Raw genomic sequence first — 21,976 nt, 5'->3', positions numbered from 1 at the left:
GATGTGATGGGATGGGGGTATATATATATGTTTTAAAAGATCTCTCTTTTTACTGGTTTTACGGGAACACACAAGACAACCTATTCCGATCTCCTGAACTCAAGCATTCAAAGTATTTATTTGAACTAAAAGCTCATTGTCCGTTAACATATGAAATATCAATAGGATCTTCGATTAGCATAAAAATCTGTAGATGTTCGGAACCAATAAGGAAAGATATGTTTATCTGTATCTGCACGTTCTTCATCATCATCTGGTAGTTCTGTATTACTGAATTTTTCAAAGCTCACTCTGTTACTTACCGTTGCAGGTTAAAAGAATTGTACCAGTGCAACTATTGATATCAATAAGGGAGTTCTTCTGGCGTTGCTTACAGAGTATGGTACATGTGATTAGGGGGCATGTAATTGTATTTTGTTTTACATACGAGTCTGAAAAATCTGTTTTTATTTCTGAATGCTGATAAAGTAATTATGAGTTACATGTTTTAATAAAAGTTTTAAATTTTCTACTATTTTTACAGTGGGTCGCTTCGGTGGCCCTAATGTGACACTCCAGATCGGATCAGGTTATCCGCATCGGTCTGAGGGGGTTACATTTAGTGGTATCAGAGCTATGGTTTGAGTCAAAATTTTCAAGTTAGATCGGCCGGTCGAATGTCAAAATATGTCTGATCAGTACATACCCCTAGACTGCAATCGTACCTCTCTGAGCCGGAACTCCAAGGCTAAGTTCCTATCTGTAGCGAGTAAACCAAAGTTTCTATCTGTTAAATCTATACTTGTAGAAAAAGGAATACCAGTAACATTTGTTTAAACGCTGTGAAGTACCTCACAATCCATGTGAGAGTTAATTATCCGAGAAATGCTGACACGACTCCAGAAATGAAATTGAGATATGCTACTGCTTTATGAGCCTATTCTCGTAACCAAGGCTGAATTGATTTCACAAGGATAAAGTTGTTTTGATTATTTACTTTGAATGAGAGAGATTTTTGATAAGAAGTTATACTCAACTGGTTAAGGATTAGTGGAGGATTCATATTTCTATAAGAGCTACATGAAAGATATGAAAAAAAAAACTAATGGAAGTTTCATTTCTGCAATAATGTGACATGAATAAATTTCGAGGACGAAATTCTTTTAAGGAGGAGAGAATTGTAACACCCCAATTTAAGGGCTAAATTTAAGAAATTATAAAGTGGTGAATTTAAATTGTATTTTTGAAAGAAAATGGGGATTAAATTGTAAAATTTTAAAGTTGGCAGACCGTTTTAAGAAGTACAGGAAATTCAGTGGCTAAACTCATGATTTAACCATTTTTTTATATGTTAAATTATAAATCACTTCCTCCGAGCTTTGTAAGTATCTCGAAATCGCTCAAAATAATTTTTAGGAATTTTTTCGGGAATTTAGCACTGTTCACATGCCCCCACTGCGTGTGGGGAAGGAAAAAGTGACCGGTTTTGGAACTGTTTTGACCGGTCAGAACCCGACCCGTTGACCCGACCTGACCCGTTGACCCTACTCGTTGACCGTTGACCGATGTTGACCACTGTTGACCAAAACTTTGACTGGCTTTGACTGGGCATTAAACAACCTTTGACTTTGATCGAATATACATATCCTGACATTTTTTGATGTTCCAAATCCAATTCCGCTGTCCGTTTTTCAAAATTCGAACCCAAAGATCTCAAAATTGGCAGTCAAACCCGTTGACTTTGATTTTGACCGAAAATTTCAAATTTTCGAAAAGTCATATTTTATGCTTTCGACGTCCTGAATCCGAATCCGAAGTTCGTTTCGCCAAATTCGAACCCGGTAAGCTGTTTTTCACTGATTTATCACCTGATTCGATCTGTTTATCGTAATTAGGCTCCGTTTTTTTTATATAATTTATGTTGATATGTATCTGAGGAATTATTGGAAGTTGAATTGAAGATCAAAGACGTTCAAATGGAATTTTTATGGTTGATCAATATTGCACGGAAATCAATGTAATACTTTACTATCTCTTTATACTTTATAGAACATGTCGGTATTGGTAAATGCATGAATGAAAATGTTTGGTCTCATATGTGTAATTAATGAAGATCTACACTAGATACGAATACGATAGAAAGTAGGTAACTGAATATGGCTCAGATGACTATTATAAGAAATTGGAGGACAGTTGGAATTAAATTACAAGTTCTGGAATTAAGTGATAAAAGAATCAACCATGTATATGTAGATTATAATTTATCTCATTAGAGGTACTTAGATGATAAATTATGAGAATTTTTCGATTAGGTAAAATTATGAAATTACCCTTATGTTGGAAAATGACAAGAATTGTCCCTGTAAGTGGATTAATAAATCTGAAAATAATTATTGATCTGCTAAAACTATTGATGTGCATAAGAAATGTTAGTTTTACTTGAAAATTATGGATAACCGGTTTTTAACCCCAAGAAGGTTTATGCTAGATACTAGAAGTCTTTTAAGGAATCATTTCAAGATCAAAGAATGTTCGAGGAAGCAATTAATCATAGGATCTCTATATTATATTATTTTCGTTAAGCGCTAATATCAAAATTATCTGGTTAAGAAATTACGAAAATACCCTTGAGAGGTAAAATAGTCAGAGTTGATCCTGAAGGAGAAAGTACTTTGAGGATTTGTACTTAACTAGATTAAGTACGAATTTAATTATTAAGATCCTGTCTTTGTAAATAAAAATTCAAGATATTTCGTTTGTAAAATCCGAGAAGGCACTTGACCCGAAAATATCCGAGTTAAGAGTAAATACCTGAAGAACAATTTATCGGAGGGTGCTCTTTTATCAGAATTGTTCAAAAGTACTGGAGTAGATGATAAATTGGAATTAAATAATAAGACCGGATGGAGGGAAAAGATTGAAATACCGTAGATCTGTAAAATGACCAAAATACCCCTGTAATGGAAATGACCCAAGAATATCACCAAGCTCGGGAATGATTGGATATCCTCGAGCTCTGAAATGAATGGAATAAGAATGAGCATCAAAATGACCAAAATGCCTTATGACCTAGAATAAGTAAATGTCTTGGATTAATTAAGTAATCCAAATAAGCATAGGTGTTGGACTACCTTTAAAAGTTATGGAACACAGCTTAAGTGAGTTGATCAATTGTAATGATATGTCAGTACATGGACGATATAGATATTACTTGAATGCGTGTTCGTCTTCTCAAGTGTGGCTTGATGATAGTTTTGGAAGTATTCAACTCAGCTAAACTTTAGATCGCATTCAATATCAAGAAGTGGATATTCATTAGACAAATCAACTACGACTACCAAATTGAATTTAACGGAAGTGCAATATGTATATGAAATTCAAAAGCCTGAATTACTATAGAAAACCCTGATGTAATTATAAATGACTTGACTGTTAAATGAACTAAGTAACCTCAAAGACTGAGGATTAAGTAAGAGATTGGAATAAGTTTGGAAACTCGGATGAACTTATATGATGTATCATCCCTATGGATTATGAACCACAAATCAAGTACGTCAGTATTTCCTGGTATAGTTGAAACATGGAAATGAAATAAAGACAATTAAAATATTTGTTTGTCTCCTTAAGATTTATTCAGTAACGACTCAGAAGATGGTCTGTGGATAAGAATATTTGGTATTAAAGAGTAAATACCTTGGAAGGTTAATGAATTGACAAGTTAATAAGTATTGGTTCTAGGAGCTATTCATCTGGAGTTGTTCGATAATCGGATTAATCGTCATAGATTATAAAGATTCTGAATACCTTCAAATTTCGTAGAGATTCAGAAAAGTGTTCAAATAAGATAATCCCGATAAATTATATCCTGAATAACTGATGATTCTGTCAGTTAATGAACTTTTCAAATAGTTTTTCTAACTTCCGACATTCTATCGGTAAACTGAAGATTTGTGTCTCTCTACCCGATAAGATTATCCAATATCTCTGAATAATATCTGTAAACTCTGGTGTGTTCCCTAAAAATATAAATATTTTATCTGATATATGACCTGAATTCTGTTATGATTTCTGATCTGGATTCTGTTCTGATATCTGTTCTGAATTCTGTTTTGATTTCTGATATCTCCGTTTAATGACTGAAAAAATGTTTTAATTGGGGGTATTGTTGAATGAAGTATTTCCGCAGGTTCCTCGGCTTTGTGCTCAGGGTCTTATATGATGTGTTGGGTTGGGTGTATGGTTCTGGAGAACCTACACATTTATGATGTGATGGGGGTATATATATATGTTTTAAAAGATCTGTCTCTTTTTACTGGTTTTACGGGAACACACAAGACAACCTATTCCGATCTCCTAAACTCAAGCATTCAAAGTATTTATTTGAACTAAAAACTCATTGTCCGTTAACATATGAAATATCAATAGGATCTCCGATCAGCATAAAAATCTGTAGATGTTCGGAACCAATAAGGAAATATATGTTTATTTGTATCTGCACGTTCTTCAGCATCATCTGGTAGTTCTGTATTACTAAGCTTTTCAAAGCTCACTCTGTTACTCATCGTTGCAGGTTAAAAGAATTGTACCAGTGCAGCTATTGATATCAATAAGGGAGTTCTTCTGGCGTTGCTTACAGAGTATGGTACATGTGATTAGGGGGCATGTAATTGTATTTTGTTTTATATACGAGTCTGAAAAATCTGTTTTTATTTCTGAATGCTGATAAGGCAATTATGAGTTACATGTTTTAATAAAAGTTTTAAATTTTCTGCTATTTTTACAGTGAGTCGCTCCGGTGGCCCTAATGTGACACTCCAGATCGAATCGGATTATCCGCATCGGTCTGAGGGGGTTACACATTCAATACCAGGTAATCTCTAGCTTACAACACACATAGTTGAACGGTTTTCATTATCTCGAATGAAGTGCTAATCATGTGTCTTTCTTTAATTTCCAATCGTCAAAACAATTTTTCTATGGGATTTTGTTTTATTGATTTATGTATCGACTCATCCTTTTTCAGCGAGTTCATGTTCAATTTCTCCAGCAACAGTGATGTTCGTCCAACTTACGTTACTGTGATTTTGGGTTCTGAAGAACCTTTACAAGTATGGCATCGTAAGGCTTGTGATCGGGATTACCCAGTTAAATCAACTTGCACCATGTTGGTGCCGAACGCAAGGTTTGCTGTTGCGGGGCTGACTCCAGCTATGGAATATCTTTTCAAAGTCATGGCATTTAATGGTATAAGAGAGTTCGGTCCATGGGAAGTTCCGATTTCAACATGCTGAGGTGGGAATGAAGTCCCAAGCTGTCCGATGATGGAAAGAAGTCAAAGCCCAGCAACCAACTATAGCAGCCTTTCGAATTCATCTTCGGTTGAGGATGAAACTAATAAGATTACTCCATACAGTGATCAAAACGATAACCGGGCAGAGAAGTACAGTATATATTCCAAGGATACGGATCGCATGGTTTCAATGAATCTATTGAAAGGTGCTGCAAAGTGCACTGTCCTCTGTGAGGAAGGAATTCTGGCAGAAGCAGTTCCGACGTCGGGTGAGGAACACACGATGGAGATAGTTGGTCCTATGCTTGATACCGATCCACGAAATGCTGAGAAAGGCGCACATCAGGGGACCGGATTACTGAGGAGACAATCACTGATAATAACTCGTATGTCCCGGTGGAGAGTGGGATGGGCATGGGTCGGATCGGATTTTTTGACCCATCCGACTACGACCTAAGAAGTGTCACCCTCCACCCGTCTAGTCACCCGACCCGCCTCCAATTTTGAAAGATTCCACGCGACCCGACATCCAACCTAAAATCCCGATCAATTCCATATTTTTTTATTATTTTATTGTCTATTCCCATATTTTCTTACTAACTAAACAAACAACCAAGCATAAAAATGAAGTTCAAAATAAAGCAAACTGGAAAAGAAAATCTAAATTATGAAAAAAATGTGTAAATTTTATAAAAAATCCCAAAAACAAAACAAAAAAATTAGAAGAAGAAAATCAATCCACAAAAAATACATGCAAACTTGAATCTTCGTTCAGATATCTGAAAACCTCGTAAAATCTTCAAAAAAAATTGTTGTAAATGTTAGATGAGAGAGACGGCAAACGGCGTTTTTATGAGAAAAATCAAAACAAAGCTCAAAAGAAAGAAGGGAAAATGAAAAAAAAAACGAACAAAATAAAGAAGTAAAGGAGCGGCAGAAGCTGAGTGGGAAAATGAAAGGAACCAAAACCCTAAATAATATATATAGGATTCACATTTTTGTAAATATTTTATATTGTATCGAGTCGGGCCGGATATTTTTCACTTGAACCCGATATTCTCTCTCATGCGTCCCAACGTGAACTTGAATTTTTTATTAAAAACCCGACCCGATCCGTCAGACTCGGGTTAAATGCCCATCCTGGAGACTGGTACCGAATGTTTTCCATCTGTCGGTTGCTCAGAAGTTGGATTGCCGATTACTCCCGCAGAATGGAAATAATTAAAAACAGACAAGGAAGAAGAGGGAGATCAAAATCCAGTAGCAAGGACTGCGGAAATGGGACTGGGAAAGGAGAAGATCCTCTAGATGGAAGGCGAAGCGCCTCAAAGAAGAAAATCGGAGAAAAGCAAGACGAAGAATGTTTAGAAAACGGTTACTCAGATACGGATTTCAAGCATTACATGAAGGTGATCAAATGGTTAAGAGTGTAAGGGACATATCGAGAAGAACTTCAGGCAGAAATTCCTCACCTGGTACAGCTTGAGAGCAACCACGCGGGAGGTGAGGATCGTGAAGGTCCTTGTTGATATCTTCATCACAGATTCAGCATCTCTCGCAGAGCAGCTCGTGGACACGTTCTCTGATTGTATCTCGAGCAAGGGATCATCCGTTGTACCAGCAGCCTTTTGCATTAGACTTTGGCATTGACATGAATGGATCATTTCCGAGCACAAACCAGATTAAGGTCTATGTCAACAATCATTCTTTAGACCCATTATATTCTTCATGTAGACTGTCAATGATATTTTACATTTCACCATTAGCTGCTTTTGTGATTGTTATGATCTTATAAGAATCCCAGAATTTTCTTATCATTTCGTATAGCAATTGTTGGCTCTTTCACCAAGGTTTTAAGTTATTCCAATGGTGTTTCTGACATGAGACACGACAAAAGTGACCGGAGAAATGCATGCGAGACCACTCACGTGTGTCCGTTCTCCCTTTTGTTCTTATTCGTGTTCCCAGTCATCGCAGTCCAAATAACACAAGATAAGATTATCGCCTCAATTGCCCGTAAACACAAATGAGAAACTTAGGCAGCAAGACAATGCTTTCAATAAAATAACAACACATGACAGAGTATGTCCTGCACAGTTAGCTACTTTAACATAAGGAAGAGAAGCGCATACGATTCCGATCCTAATACACAAAAGCAAGCTCAGTTAGCTACTTTAACACAAGGAAGAGAAGCACATACAATCCGATCTGATCCTAAGACTTCAACTAAGTTCCCTTCACAGATCCGGATGTCTTTCCGAAGCAACAACCATCCTTGGTGCAATTCACGCAGAAACAGAAAAATTCAGGGCAATCAGAACTTCGAACATCCGCACTACATATATAACTAAAATTCGAAAAGGATGACATTAGAAAAGGAAAAGAACAGGGATGCCGGAATTTTTTGGTTACCAGGACAAGTATGCTACACACTCTGTATTTTGCTCGACATATCTTTCACTTTACCTTCCTTTTCCTGAAATAAAAATGATGTAAAATGTTGAATTTATTTCAGTAAAATGTTAAACGACGTCAATATCCTAAGCATTGTGTAGCTGCATATGACGAAAAGTAAACTTAACACAGTGAAAACAATAACACAAACAGTTTTTTCCGTCAAAACATCAATGTTACTTCCATGGTGCATCTCCGAAGTATAACTAGAAGCCATGCACTTCAATAGGTTTAATCACCTTTAGACATTAAGCTGATCATATAAAATCAAATACTGCTTCAAGTTCGAGTAGTACTACTTCAAAACTATACCACATCGGATCAAGGAGTAGGGTCGGATACGGAGTACGGTCGGCTACGGACATAAGTCCGAACTGTCGAATGTTATGTGTATGACAATATCATAATGTAAGACATATCATTGTTTATAACAAAAGGAGTAATTGCTTATAAGCTACTTCACAGGTAGCTTCCGCAGTACTTTGATTTCACCAAACGTAGCCTAATACCAAACTAAAAGGAGATAAAAATTATGATCTGGGAACTTAAATTTTCCAGAGAAAAAGCACCACCAAAAGAGTTTAAACCTAAAATTTTCACGAGAAAACGAACCATCAAACGAATATCTATAAACACTTACCAGTCCCTTGCTCTCATAATAATCATCCAATGCCCATTGATACTTCGATTGATTTAAACCAAACCAGCGCGCTAAATGATCATCCAAGCTTGAATGAGCTACCAAAAAAAGAACCCAGTGATTTCTTTTGTTCATTGCTTAACAAAATGAACCGAGTGTGAACATAATTGAGCTGTTTCTTATGCTTCCATAGATAAACCCAACTCGATTCTGCTTTAAACTTGAAAACAGGATACAAAAAGTGAATTATTTTTTACGATTTAAAACCCAGATACGTCTTTCCAATAAATAAAGTAGATACCGTTTTGGAGTTTAAAGGCAGCGTCTTTGAAGAAACCCAGAAAAGAGCCATCGGAATACGATTCACAAGAAAGAAGAGACTTGTCAAACTGCTGGGGCGGCGGTTGTACGGGAGGAGGAGCGAGAGGAGAAAGCGGCGGCGCCCCCTTGGTGGGAGATTGAAAAACAGGGGATTCAGCGGGAGAAGGGGTGGAAGGAGGGGTAATGAAGACGGTGTATGGACCGATCTTGCCAATCGTCGGCGGCGGAATCGACGGATCCCTTTTGATCGGCATTTTGATAAAGGAAAAGAAAGGGAGAGTGAAAGTGTGTGAAGATAAAGAGCAAAGTAAAGCTGAGAAGAACGGAGTGTTAATGTCACGAAACCCGAGTGGAGAAAAACAGCTGCTGCTTTTAATAGTCTTTCTCATTATTGTACTTTCACCGTTTAAGTTATCTGGTTTAATTACAATTTTAGTCCTTCCATTTTATAATATCTGAAACACCAATTGTTGCCCATTATTAATTAGGGACTAATATCTCTGCTACTTAAAATTGAGTCCCACTATACATAAATAATTTAGGGTCTGAGTACTCGATCGAATCGATTTGAGTCAAAAAGTTACGAGTGAATCGGGCTAGCGAGTACTATTTTATAGCTTTAGTTTTATTTAAATTTTTGTCGAGTTTAACATTCGAATCCAACGAGTTGTTCGAGTTTGTATTTAAATTTAACTAAAAATATTTATAATATTACAATACTAATCAATTCTGATTTTACAAAATCAAAGATTAAAACAACAGGTTAATATAAACATGCAACATCCTCTGTTCTTAATTACAGAGCCTACAAATATATATAGTATAATAAAATATATAAAGAACCTAACTTGTTTCAGTATCTGTATCAAATACTAGCATCCTAAGAAGCAATAATAAACCATTGTGAGCATTGTTAGACGGCTCATACCAAACCTTACAAAAAAACCAAACATGTTTCAAGCCAATCGTTTCCGAGTTTTGCCCCTGTCGTGCCAGCCAGCAGGACCAGAACAGCCTCGGGACATGAACATGTTTCACACGACCAGAAGAATGTTTGTCAGGATTGTTATTTTCTAAGGATGTTCACCAATCCAGTTTGTTCTCAGAATTCAATCTCATCTTGTGGACTCTTGTTTTTCGAACCGCGACTCTTTTATAACATATATTATATGCATCTGCAGAATCATCTTTTGGTCAGGACTGCAGGTAATCAGACATTCCTGGCAAGCGATAGTTCATGGAGCTCGGTTAGCATCCACTCCTCGCCTGTTTGACCACCGAGTACAATAGCCCTTGTTCCGCCGACAACACAAGTACTATGCCCCCAAGCAAACCTAGGTGGCAGTCCGGGCACATTCAGTATCCTCCATGTAGGTTTTTCATCGGTTGGGTCCAGGATATAAAGTTGGGAAGCGGAGTGAAGACCAGCGACAGACCCACCAAAGATGAGAATTCTTCCACCGGGAAGGCTCACGGCAACGTGATCAAGTCTCGGAGGTGGAGCTACTCCCCCAGGATTTCCAGCACCAGGCATGCCACTACCAGTTACACATCTCCAACACGGTTCCTCCTCACTTAAATCCATTGTGAAGACATCACTAGAACGAAACCGGAGAGGGCCACTCTTAGCTAGACCTCCAAACATCAATATTTTCCGACCACCATATACTGACAGTGTGTGACCCAGACGAGAAGGTGGGGTCCATGCAACTGGTATCTCTCTCCAGACAGGTTTCTCCATTGAAAGATCAAGCAGGAAAGTGTCACTAAGAAGTACTCCTGAATCTGCACAACCACCGGAAACTATGAGCTTGGTTCCATCAAGAGTACAGGAGCTGTGCCATGATCTTGGAAGTGGAGGGGCCAATCCCGAGATCTCTCGCCAGGTTGGAGACTTTGCATCCAAATCTAGCACGAAAACATCATTGAGTAGGCCCTGCCTTCCACAGCCACCAAATACAACCAGATGAGACCCATTCACACAAGAAAGTGTATGACCCCAACGACCAGGTGGAGGGGAACTCACTTGGACATGTTGCCACTCTGGGTTGCTTGAATTTAGATCCAATACAAAGGTGTCATTCATCGGTTGCATATTTACTCCTTCACCACCAAAAAGTACAACTCGATTCCCGACAGCACACGCACTAAAGTTGCACCTTGAAGGTTCAACAGCCCCTCCAACGGTAAGCTTCCTCCATGCAGCTGCTTCAAGAGTTGTCAATTCCCTTGCCAGCCTACCCCACCCAAGTCTTTCTGCACCAGGAACCGTCTCTAAAACACGTGTAGTTTCACAACCCCATGCATTTTGACAGACCATCCGCCAAAGGTCCTCATTCTTTGTCATTTCATTTAGTCGCCTACAGACGGAACTAACAGATGCAATATCTCTTGGAGTCAGTCGTGAAAGTATCTTGAGAGATAATACCTCATCACTCAATTGCAGTATCCCACAAAACCCACGATACACATTTCGGTCCCCAACCACTACAGGTCGAAAAGCAGAAATATCAGAATGAGAACGGTCAGATGACTTCATAGATTGCTTTATTGAAGATACGGGCACTGGACCTAGATCAATGTCCACTTCTGTGAAGAACTGAATCCCAATAACATGAGTGATTATTGCATCATCTCCATATATAGGAGTAAGGCGCAGTTTGTTCATCAAAGGAGTCCCGTCCTTTTTGAAGTTCAACAACTCGCCTTGGAATTCAATACCCTCCTCAAGGCATCTCCGTATCTCTGAAACTACTGAGGAATCTACCAAAGGATGTCGTCTTTTAGCAAATGGCCCTCTATACTGTAAGAAACGGCTGAAACAAAACCACACAAATGTCAGAACAACGCAGAACTTGTCACAAGGTGAACATTAAATATTATTTTTCTCTTTCTACAAGTAACGGTAAGAAGCATAACTTAAGTACACAGATATGCAACTTTAGAGACCTCAGCATCAACAAAGAAAGTAGAAATTAACCAGAAGTCGATTGGTTCATTGAGTCCATCCAATTTCAGCATAGAACCAACACATTTAAAAAGACATATTTAACTCAACAGTAGCAAAGATATGCAAAAACAAAACAAAGATTCAAAAATAATAGGCTCAGATACTCGCCGACAACTTCAACAAGAAAAGGGAAAGTTTTCCTTGTCAAGAGATGTGCAGCATCCATAAAACTCATCGTCCCAATATCAAAATAACTTTAAATTTAAGGATTTTCTGTTTCAAAATATTTATAAAAATTCTCCAGAAAACAATTTGTCCCGAGGCTGACAAGTAGAAAGGTGATATTTTTTTCAAATTTTCCTAGTGGCAGTGAATATAAACTACATCCATTTTAAGCTTTCAATATCAAGCCCCAAGCAATTGCTCTTTCACAGCCCAAAACCAAAGCTAAATTCTTGTTCACCAGAAGGCTTTCGTACAAGATCCACATTATTCCATGATGAGAGGCTGAAAATTTTTAAAAAAATACTTTTCACCACAGCAATATGATTCCTCAAGCAAGCATGAATGAGTCTCATATGATACTACCAAGATAGTTTTGACGCGCATACAAAACAGTCTCATATACAACTACCAAGATATCTTCAGTCATATTACATTATGATGCATCATGCATTTCGAATTTTCCCAAAATACTGCATCAACTTAATAAGCTAAGCAGTAGTAAGTCGGTTAGAACAATGTAGCCAGCTATGGTCCCATTGACATATTTTTCTCCTGTCTCCCTTCATATAAGCTTCAACATATCGAGGAAGATATCATCCACAATTCCAAGAAAACAGAATAGCATAGAAATGTTTCTTCATCTCATCATTTTACTAAATGCTGGTATGTAGGCTAAAAACTCAAATCTGTAGTCAATACAATTTATATCAGAAACATTGAACATTTCAATTCTTTTCTGATTGCTATGATTCAGGAATGGTTACCTAAAGAAGGATGCCATAAAATCAAAGGGTGGTTTCTTTAGAAAGTAATAATAGGAAATATAATATAAAACCTAAAGATGCCCTCTTGAGCAACAACCTTTATTGTCAACATGTAGGATGAATTAGGTGCTTGAAAGCCCAACACAATCAAGATGAAGTTCGAAACCCATGCATAGATAAATCAACAAGATGTTGCCAGCATTACATTTCCGATCCCTTATCCTACCGACGAGCTAAACAAGAACACACAGGCACCCATAAAAAAGTTGATTCAATCAAGTTGCAGATCTGTTTCTAGCGAATGCCAGGTTGCTCTACTCGAACTAAACAACATCTCATTGTGTTGACAATCCTTTAGTCAGACAGCCTCAAGGAATCCTTGCAACGTGATATTTCACGCCGTGTGAATCCTCAACCTTCCCTTTCTTACTAAGACGACAGAACATCCCAGTGAATTATGGCCGATAAGTATACACCCAAAGTTCACGGCGGATTACTTCCTAGTTAATATCTACTTTGCAACACTTCAAACATTCTAAGTTAAGGAAATCAATTCCACCGCCATCAATTTTAAGTCAGTTCGGGATAGATGATAAAGGGCTTCGCTAAACACTTGATATGGTGTACATGTTTAGGTACATTACTTGATTCCAATGTGAGTCCACAGGACCACATTTGTGTGTTCAACTTTCTTTTAAGTTTTCCCACGTATTTAGAGTGGTATATCCCCATACTCAAATCCAAATATGTAACAGATGGATCTCGGACATGAGTACTAGAAGCAAAATGAAGAATTGGAGCAACATAAACGTTTGAGCGCTTGAAACATTTCTTTTAACCGAAAAATCCCTAGTTCGGAAGCTTCAAAAGGGGATTCCCAAACCTAAATTCTTTAAACTGCAAAGTAATTTTTGCTTTCTCTTTGCAAAAGGAAAATTAGCACTTCCTATCTCGAATATACTCGAAAATATTCACAGCATAACTAAAATCCCCCCTAAAGGATGGTAATTAACCAAAAAAAGAAAGACAAATTCAATAAGGGTTTTCATCATCCAATAAATTTCAAGGCCCAGAGACCACAAACACATTCTAATCGATTCCCATTTCATATACGACCTAGAAAACAAAACTATAAACCAGACATCATTCCAAATCTCAAGTAATACACCAATAAAAATGAAGCACAAAAACCAGTAACAATTCTAAACCAACCTAGCCAAGCCAAAAAAAAACAATAAAAAGAACTAACCAATTGCGGCCAATAACCTCCTCAGCGCGATACCCAGTAACCATCTCGAAGACAGTGTTGACATAAACGATGGGGTGGTCGGGTTCAATAGAATCGGTGACGACAAAGCCGCAAGGAGCCGTTTGAAGCAAGTTTTCGACAGGGAAAGGAAGTGGGTCGCCGACGTTGAAGACGGAGCCCTCGTCTTCGTCCCCACTCAGATCGGAATTACTATCCCACTCCATCTATACAAGTCTCTAAGAAGGGCTTAAACCAGGGGGGAAACCCATGGAAGCTGATGAATAAAAGGGGGAAATGAAAGAGAATGATACTAGAGAGAATTGGAGATGTCCTGAAAGGGGGAGATGTGGATTTCAGATATATTTTTGAGTGGTGAGCGGTGTTTTTTTGGTGAAAATTTTTAAGCCAAAGGCCAAAGTAAAAGGGGAAGGGGGAAGAAAGAAAACGGGTTGCACAGATAGTTCTGTGCACTCCTCTCTCACCTCCTCCTTTTATTGCTTTGTGTCAAAAAATCTGCACATGCTTTTCTCTTTCATGGTCGAGTTGATCTAATGGGTTAATTCACCCATAAGTCCCTAATTTATGACCTGAATTTTATATTAATCCTTGATTCTTTTTAATAATATTGGGTGATTACAATGTAATATCAGTTCAAAATTTTCTTTACATATTGACAATGAATATACGCTCTACAAACACAATTACTCGAAAATAAAATCCCCCCAAAGAGAAAACCATCTCTTTTTATCTCTGAGACCGCTCGATAAGTTCATCCCTAAAATTTTAAAGTTTTTGATTGAATATTTGAAGCATAAGTCTTTGTCCTAAACATATTTAAATACTTCTTAGGTCCCAAGGTAAAAACCTAATATGTATGCACTTAATTTAAAATTGGATACACAGTCGTTTAATGCTTAAATTAGCTTCAATAAAATGAAAATATTTGATTGATAGCATTGAGGATTCAATTAAAACGGTTGATGTGTAGGGAGCAATTCAGAATTTGAGCCGTAGTTGAGGATGTTTACTATAATTGGTCCAAAGATTTATGTAATGATATGACTAAATATAAATAATTTATTTTGTAGTGATACAAACACTTAAATCAAATCAAAATTAGTATGAATCTGAAAATTGAAGTTTTCCATAGACAGGCGTTAGGCAGGCCTTAGGCGGGCCAGGTCGGTAGCACATGCCTATAACAACGGCCCTGCATGGATGGTTAAAATGAAGCAATCATTTAAAAGTTTTTAGGATTAGTTCAAATTAGTCCCTCTATTATTACTTTGATAAAATTAATGCCTCTATTATTACAAATATCTTATTATCTGTAACAAAAATATACTTTGATCCATTTAATCATATAGAGATTAATTTTAACCGATCGTTATAACAGAAGGATTGAATCGATTCGTTTAATTAGTAAATAGACTAACTAAAATCGATCCTATAATAGAGGGACTTGTCAGATAGTTTGGCGTTGTGGATTTTACAAATAAATGGAAGTATAGGGACTGGCTGCATATTTTTGAATGGATTTCTACAATTTTAGCATACCTATCCACGAAGTTGTTTATGGGTGGTTAGATGTGTGTCATCTCATTTCCACCAATCAAACATAGCACTTCATAGCCTTTTCACCAATTCGGTATTTTAGCATAGCACTCGACCTGAACGAGTCGATTTTTCTTTTTTAAAGTTCGGTTCAAGTTCGGGTTTAGAGATAATTTTACCTTATATATTATTATTTCAATTAAACTCATATTTTTATGAATAAAAGTAATATTTTTTAATAAATATACTATTTTAAGTCGGATCGAATTCGGATTTTATCTAAAAAAAATGGATCGGTTGGAAGTGTATGCTTTTCGATCAGGTTCAGACCAGAAAGCCGACTCGACCCGACCCGACCATACCCATCTCTATTTGTAAGTCTCCCACAACAACAATATTTTCTTTAAACTCGTATGTAGTATTGGATTGCCTTTCTGATTCCCATGATCATTCGAAAGTACTAAATCTTATCCCGAGATCAAACCATCGTCCCATAAGCATCAAGCGTCACATTACAAGTAACTAAAGTAGTGGAAAGGCTTACCTCCATCATGTCGAACAATGAAACTGCCTTTACGCAATGTAGAACAACCAAGCGGATATTCCTCTTTGAGTAATAAAATCAAACAGTTTCAGTGCAATTACACGCTGTTTAACATCATCGGACTGCACTAAAATGAATATTTATAAGTATAACCGTAAACCTATAATATAATTATGACATTTTACTATTTATATTGAGACAAAAACTAACCATCTATATAACATAAAGACCAATGACGTAAAAGGTTAAAAAAACCTAACCAAAAAACTCAAATAAAATAAAAACACAAACAAAACGAATCACAAAATGTGATAAGTTACTGAAAGACCAGCGACGTAAGAAACTATCTATGAACACAAAATGCATATCCATATCAATCTGAGGGTCCAAAACATGGAAGATCATCATGATAACAAATAAGTGTTGTTTTGATCAATCGTGACGTGGTGATGTCAAATTCAATTCTGAGTAAAAAAGATAAACAAAAACAACGACAAAAAACCGTAAACAATGATAAAAAAACGTAAGTTATCAAAAGACAGAGAAAAATATACCATAAAAACATAGATAAACGTGTCATACAGACAGAGAACACGCCACACAGATGTAATTATTCTTATTAAAAAACTAAAAAAATAACCAAATTATAGAAAGTAAAGTATAGAAAAAAGATATTTATTTATGTTTCAATCGATTGATCATTGAAGAGTTTATAGAAAGTAAAGTTATGAATAGATCTAACCAAATTATGATTGAAATGATATTTATTTTTTCCCTAATTTTTTCTCTCTATCCAAACATGTCCACGGCAGGTCCACAAGTAATCTCTAAAAAAAAGTGATTTAAAACGTGAGAAACGAAAGGATGACATGACAGTGACAGATCTTTTTCTTGTACAGAATAAAGTGTTTCTGTTTTTCTGTTTTCATTTGAAAGCTAGATTTTGTGGATTTTAAGGTACTTTATTTCCTAGCCCTTTTTCTCTCTGTAGATTTAAAAAAAAACTACTTTTAAAGATTACTACTTTTCTCTTTCGTTAACGTAGAAAATGAATACTAAATATCCAGTTTTATCGGGAAAATAATTTTTGTATATTGCTTAAAACTGAATTTTTACAATGACGATGATTTTATTTAGAATATTTTTTTCCAAATTATTTATTCAGAATAAACGTTAAAAATAGGAAATATATACTATATAAGATTTAAAAAACATTAAATATAGACAGCAATCAACAATTGGAGATCCAAATGTCATTGAAATTACTCTGTTTGTAAAAATCCCGATCGAGGAAGTGTTCGAGCAGCTGAAATGTTCCAGAGAAGGACTGAGTTCAGAAGAGGGAGCCAACAGGCTTCAGATTTTCGGCCCTAACAAGCTAGAAGAGAAAAAGGTATGCTAATGGATTTTAATGTTCGATATTCGGTAACACGTATTACGTCCACAATCATAATAACTTTTGATTATACTTTTAAAATGAACAGGAGAGCAAGATCCTCAAGCTCTTGGGATTCATGTGGAATCCCTTGTCATAGGTCATGGAAGCTGCTGCAATCATGGCCATTGCCTTGGCTAATGGAGATGGCAAGATTTCGTTGGTATTGTCTGTTTGCTGGTCATCAACTCTACAATCAGTTTCATTGAAGAAAACAATGCTGGTAATGCAGCAGCTGCTCTTATGGCTGGTCTTGCACCCAAAACGAAGGAAATTATAGAACATTTTCTTTGAAATAAATAGAGTTAGAGGTGTCGGATTTGGATCTTTGAAATAAGTTTTAATAGTTTGTAATGATTAGGATTCCAGGAGTTCATATTTGTTTTTGTTTTGAATATGATGAAACTGAACTTGAATTTATTTGGCTTTGAAATGTAGGTGCTAAGGGATGGCAGATGGAGTGAGCAAGAAGCAGCAATTCTGGTTCCAGGAGACATCATTAGCATTAAATTGGGAGATATCATCCCGGCCGATGCCCGTCTTCTTGAAGGTGATCCATTTAAGGTTGATCAATCTGCCTTAACTGGAGAATCACTTCCTGTAATAAAGAATCCTGGGGACGAAGTCTTCTCGGGTTCAACTTGCAAGCAGGGTGAAATTGAAGCTGTTGTTATCGCTACTGGTGTGCACACTTCTTTGGGAAGGCTGCACATCTTGTGGACAGCACCAACTAAGTAGGTCACTTCCAAAAGGTGCTCACTGCTATTGGAAACTTCTGTATTTGTTGGATTGCTGTTGGTATGTTGGTCGAGATCATAGTCATGTATCCAATTCAACACCGCAAGTACAGGGATGGAATTGACAATCTATTGGTTCTCTTGATTGGTGGTATTCCAACTGCTATGTCGAGTGTTTTGCCGGTGACCATGGCCATCGGATCCCATAGACTGTCTCAGCAGGGTGCTATAACCAAGCGTATGACTTCCATTGAAAAAATGGCTGGTAATTGGTATGGATGTCCTTTGCAGTGACAAGACTGGAACATTGACACTAAACAATCTGTGTCCATAAAAACTTGATCGCGGTGTTTGTAAAGGATGTTGATAAGGAGCATGTCATGTTGCTTGCCGCAAGGGCCTCTAGAATTGAAAATCAAGATGCCATTGATGCTGCCATTGTCGGAATGCTTGCTGACCCTAAGGAGGTACGTGACCCTTTCTTTTTTTATTTTGATTCTATAACCTAGGGAATTATTTATGTTTGATATTTTGTACGTACAGGCAAGAGCTGGCATTAGAGAGATGCATTTCTTGCCTTTCAATCCTGTGGATAAGAGAACTGCTTTAACTTACATCGATTCCAATGGCAACTGGCATCGAGCCAGCAAAGGTGCTCCCGAGCAGGTAATCTTGTTTGCCGTCGGTATGAACATTGCATTAATATTTTACTGAGTTTCCGTGTCATTTGATCATATTGCATCTGTCAACAGATCTTGGCCCTTTGCAATGCGAAAGAAGATTTCAAAAGGAAGGTCCATTCTATCATTGACAAGTTTGCCGAGCGTGGGCTTCGTTCATTAGGCGTTGCCGGACAGGTATATTACCCAATAATCATGATGCTCTTATCACTATTTATGTTGTTTCAATATTGAATGTCCCCTTACCCTTGTCAATTTTCCTACACTTTCCAGCAAGTACCCCAAAAAAATGAAAGAAGGTGCAGGTACTCCATGGCAATTTGTTGGTTTGTTGCCTCTGTTTGATCCTCCAAGGCATGACAGTGCCTAAACCATTCGACAATCTCTTCATCTCGGTGTGAATGTCAAGATGATAACTGGTAAGCTGAATCCTTTAAAGGAGTTCATTAAATGTTCATTGCGGCAATGACGATTACAAATTCCTGATATCTGTTTTCGAGAGCTACACACACTCAAGGGGCATGTCGAGTCTGTGGTGAAGCCGAAGAATATCGACATCGATACGATCCAACAGCATTACACGGTTTAGGAAACCGTTGTCGGTTACCGGGAAAACCGAAGGCCGGCGATTCAACGACATTTACAGAAGATGGTGAAGGGACAAGGGAGGATGTAATTTAGTTACCGGAACAGTCTAACATGTCTGTGGGTAAATACTAGGCCCCAGAGATTTGAATATTTGCACTCCATCTATTTACAGTTTAATCCCGTTCTCTACATAAAATATGTGTTTAAAGTTTAAAAATATAATTTTTTTCTTAATAGCTTAAAAATCAGATATTTTTTAATTTCATATTTTTTATATAAAATTTGATTATGTGTTTTTTGTATCTCACAAAACATACCTTTTGAGAAACGTTGCTTGCGTGTCTTTAAATTTATGTTATATTTTTAATAAATTTATATGAATGTTATTTAGTTGAATAATAAAAAAATATTATTTGTATAAATTTGCCACGTTTTTTAATGCACTCTTTCGATAATTTAAAATTAAATAAAATTAGGCGATTTCAGATAAATATAGAATCAGGATACAACCACACAAATTCCAACACGTGGCAATCTCGATATCAAAGAACGAACAAAAATCTCAGCAACACTTGCTTCATCCAAAAATGTAAGCTTCGAGAAGTAACAAAAATCAAGTGATTATATTTTCCCGGAATTCACCAGAAACCGAAACTCAGAAATTTTCTCGGCAACAAACAAACATGTCCTTAGCATCATCATCTTCATATTCGCGTCAAACCTTCCTCACCAACGCTTTCACATTCACTCACAAACCCAGAACTAAGCTTCCCAGCTCACCTGCTTTCGTCTCCTGCAGATTCCACTCAGATGACCACAAAGACTCCCCCTGGTACTAATTCGTTTCCATGGGCTCTGACCCTCTTTTCTTCCTTTTACTTTGGTTATTTGTTTCTTGCTGTTAATTTAGGGTTTGGGGTTGTTTCCCCCCATATGGGGTCTAATTATGGTTTTTTTGTCCCTCTACCATGTTCTTAATTTAGAATTTAGCCTTCTACTTTGATTTTCCGTAAGTTGATAACTATGTTATTAGTTTGTTCCTGTCATTAAAATGATCAAATAATTAGTGTTAATATTAAATAATTTTTTGTGTCATGTGACTCAAGATTTTTTTTTACAGGAGAAATGAAAAACAGTTAGCAAAGCTAGCAATAGTGACATTGGCTGCTGGAGTGTTGACTCTCGGCTCGGTGGGCGACGCCTCCGCTGCCAAAACCGGCGGTCGAGTTGGTGGTCAAGCGTTCCGGTCATCGGCTCCTCGCTCAGCACCGAGAGCCAAAAGCAATTCCAGGTAAATTCATCGGTTTGAGCTATTTAGTTATGTTGATTCTGTTTGATGCCACTATGTATGCTTATTTTACTGTCTTTTACATTATTGACTATACTCGAAGACATATCCGTATCCCACACTTAAACCCGAATCCAATTGACATAAGTTTCACGAATCAAATTATTATTTAAGTAGTTGGAGTAATAGTTATTTTTTTTAGAAGTCTTAAGTTTGAGCACCAACGAATACAACAAGATAATTGACCGTTCATTGTCAAATAATTGAAGATATTTGAAACAGATGCTACTTTAATCACTTTAACTTAATAAACGAGTTCGAGCATCCTAAATATTAAAAGATAAACGATCAATATTAAATAATTAAAAATTATATTTAAACAAACATTGTTTTGTACCTAACTTAATCGAAAAAAATATGCTTGGGAATGTGGGACACGGATATGTATAATAGTTTTGAAATTAATGCTTAAGTTAATGTTTGTTTAGGACCAACATATACATTAATCCACCCGTCGCCCCACCTCTAGTTGGAGGCTACGGATACGGTTACGGCGTTCCGTTCTACGGTGGCTGGGGGCTGGTCACCGTTCTCTTTCTTTGCTCCTGGCCCTAGTGTTGCAGTTGGTGTCGGAGGCGGCTTTGATACACTCGTCTTCTTCTTGTTTCTGGGTGCTTTTGCAGCTGTTGTAAGGAGATTTTTCGGATCAAGAAATGAAGATGAAGATGAATATTAGTAGAAAAAAAAAATATATATATATATATATTAGAGAGAGTCGCTTAAATTGGTTCCTTCTAAGTTTATAAAATTTTAAAGGTTAATTACACAGATAATCACTTATGTTTTAATTTTATCCACTTTTGATTATTGATTTAAAAAAATATATGATCTTTTGATTATTGATTTCAAAAAATATATGATCATTTTTCGTTTTTATATAATTAAGATATGATTATCTCGTGCTAAATATTGTTAACGGTAGTTAAATATTTTGATATAATTATACATTTGATCTTTGTTATTTACATATTCTCTCAATTTAGTTATATTTTTAATAAAATAAGATAAATTATATATTTTTAAATGAAAATAAAAATATTTTTAAAACTAATTTAATAAAAACATATTTAATAAGTTAATATAATTTTTTAAATTAATATATATAAAAATATATTATATATAATCCAAGTCATGGGTACTTGGTTAATAATTTTTTTTATTTTTTCTTTAAATTGTATTATTTTTTAAAAAAAATATATAGAAAAATTCTAAAACTTA

The 21,976-nt window shown here is 36.4% G+C and overlaps 2 protein-coding genes and 2 pseudogenes across 3 annotated transcripts; 2 read left to right on the top strand and 2 right to left on the bottom strand.

Annotated features, from left to right (window-relative positions):
- Positions 1 to 7,304: 7,304 nt before the first annotated feature.
- Positions 7,305 to 9,012, bottom strand: LOC120179826. 2 transcript variants are annotated; one of them, XM_039185303.1, is made up of 4 exons: positions 8,665 to 9,012; positions 8,364 to 8,461; positions 7,682 to 7,745; positions 7,305 to 7,556 (listed from the first exon to the last, which is right to left on the bottom strand). In XM_039185303.1, exons 1-3 carry the CDS (start codon positions 8,936 to 8,938, stop codon positions 7,695 to 7,697), a joined length of 423 nt encoding a protein of 140 aa, XP_039041234.1. In that variant the 5' UTR covers positions 8,939 to 9,012; the 3' UTR covers positions 7,305 to 7,556; positions 7,682 to 7,694. The 2 variants fall into 2 exon arrangements, with proteins under 2 accessions (XP_039041234.1, XP_039041235.1); XM_039185304.1 differs by having other exon boundaries at positions 7,305 to 7,543.
- A 435-nt stretch (positions 9,013 to 9,447) lies between these two features.
- Positions 9,448 to 14,315, bottom strand: LOC120179822 (adagio protein 1-like). Its single transcript, XM_039185302.1, has 2 exons — positions 13,873 to 14,315; positions 9,448 to 11,500 (listed from the first exon to the last, which is right to left on the bottom strand). Exons 1-2 carry the CDS (start codon positions 14,094 to 14,096, stop codon positions 9,895 to 9,897), a joined length of 1,830 nt encoding a protein of 609 aa, XP_039041233.1. The 5' UTR covers positions 14,097 to 14,315; the 3' UTR covers positions 9,448 to 9,894.
- Positions 14,316 to 15,714: 1,399 nt separating this feature from the next.
- LOC120179830 lies at positions 15,715 to 19,329 on the top strand (annotated as a pseudogene).
- A 666-nt stretch (positions 19,330 to 19,995) lies between these two features.
- Positions 19,996 to 21,466, top strand: LOC120179825 (annotated as a pseudogene).
- The last annotated feature ends 510 nt before the right edge of the window (positions 21,467 to 21,976 follow it).

Source organism: Hibiscus syriacus, unplaced genomic scaffold, assembly GCF_006381635.1.
Source record: "Hibiscus syriacus cultivar Baekdansim isolate YM2019G1 unplaced genomic scaffold, ASM638163v2 tig00112470_pilon, whole genome shotgun sequence".
Lineage (NCBI taxonomy): Eukaryota > Viridiplantae > Streptophyta > Magnoliopsida > Malvales > Malvaceae > Hibiscus > Hibiscus syriacus.
Note: the sequence above shows the minus strand (reverse complement) of the source record. Positions and strands in the feature narration are given on the sequence as shown.

Excerpts from the sequence above, each read along its gene's own strand:
- LOC120179826 (XM_039185303.1), bottom strand. The coding sequence starts at position 8,938 with ATGCCGATCAAAAGGGATCCGTCGATTCCGCCGCCGACGATTGGCAAG. Across the intron at positions 8,462-8,664 it reads TGCCTTTAAACTCCAAAACG|CTCATTCAAGCTTGGATGAT; the intron begins GTATCTACTTTA and ends TTTTTTTGGTAG. Across the intron at positions 7,746-8,363 it reads ATTATGAGAGCAAGGGACTG|GAAAAGGAAGGTAAAGTGAA; the intron begins GTAAGTGTTTAT and ends TTTTTATTTCAG.
- LOC120179822 (XM_039185302.1), bottom strand. The coding sequence starts at position 14,096 with ATGGAGTGGGATAGTAATTCCGATCTGAGTGGGGACGAAGACGAGGGC. Across the intron at positions 11,501-13,872 it reads GAGGTTATTGGCCGCAATTG|CCGTTTCTTACAGTATAGAG; the intron begins GTTAGTTCTTTT and ends GTTTTGTTTCAG.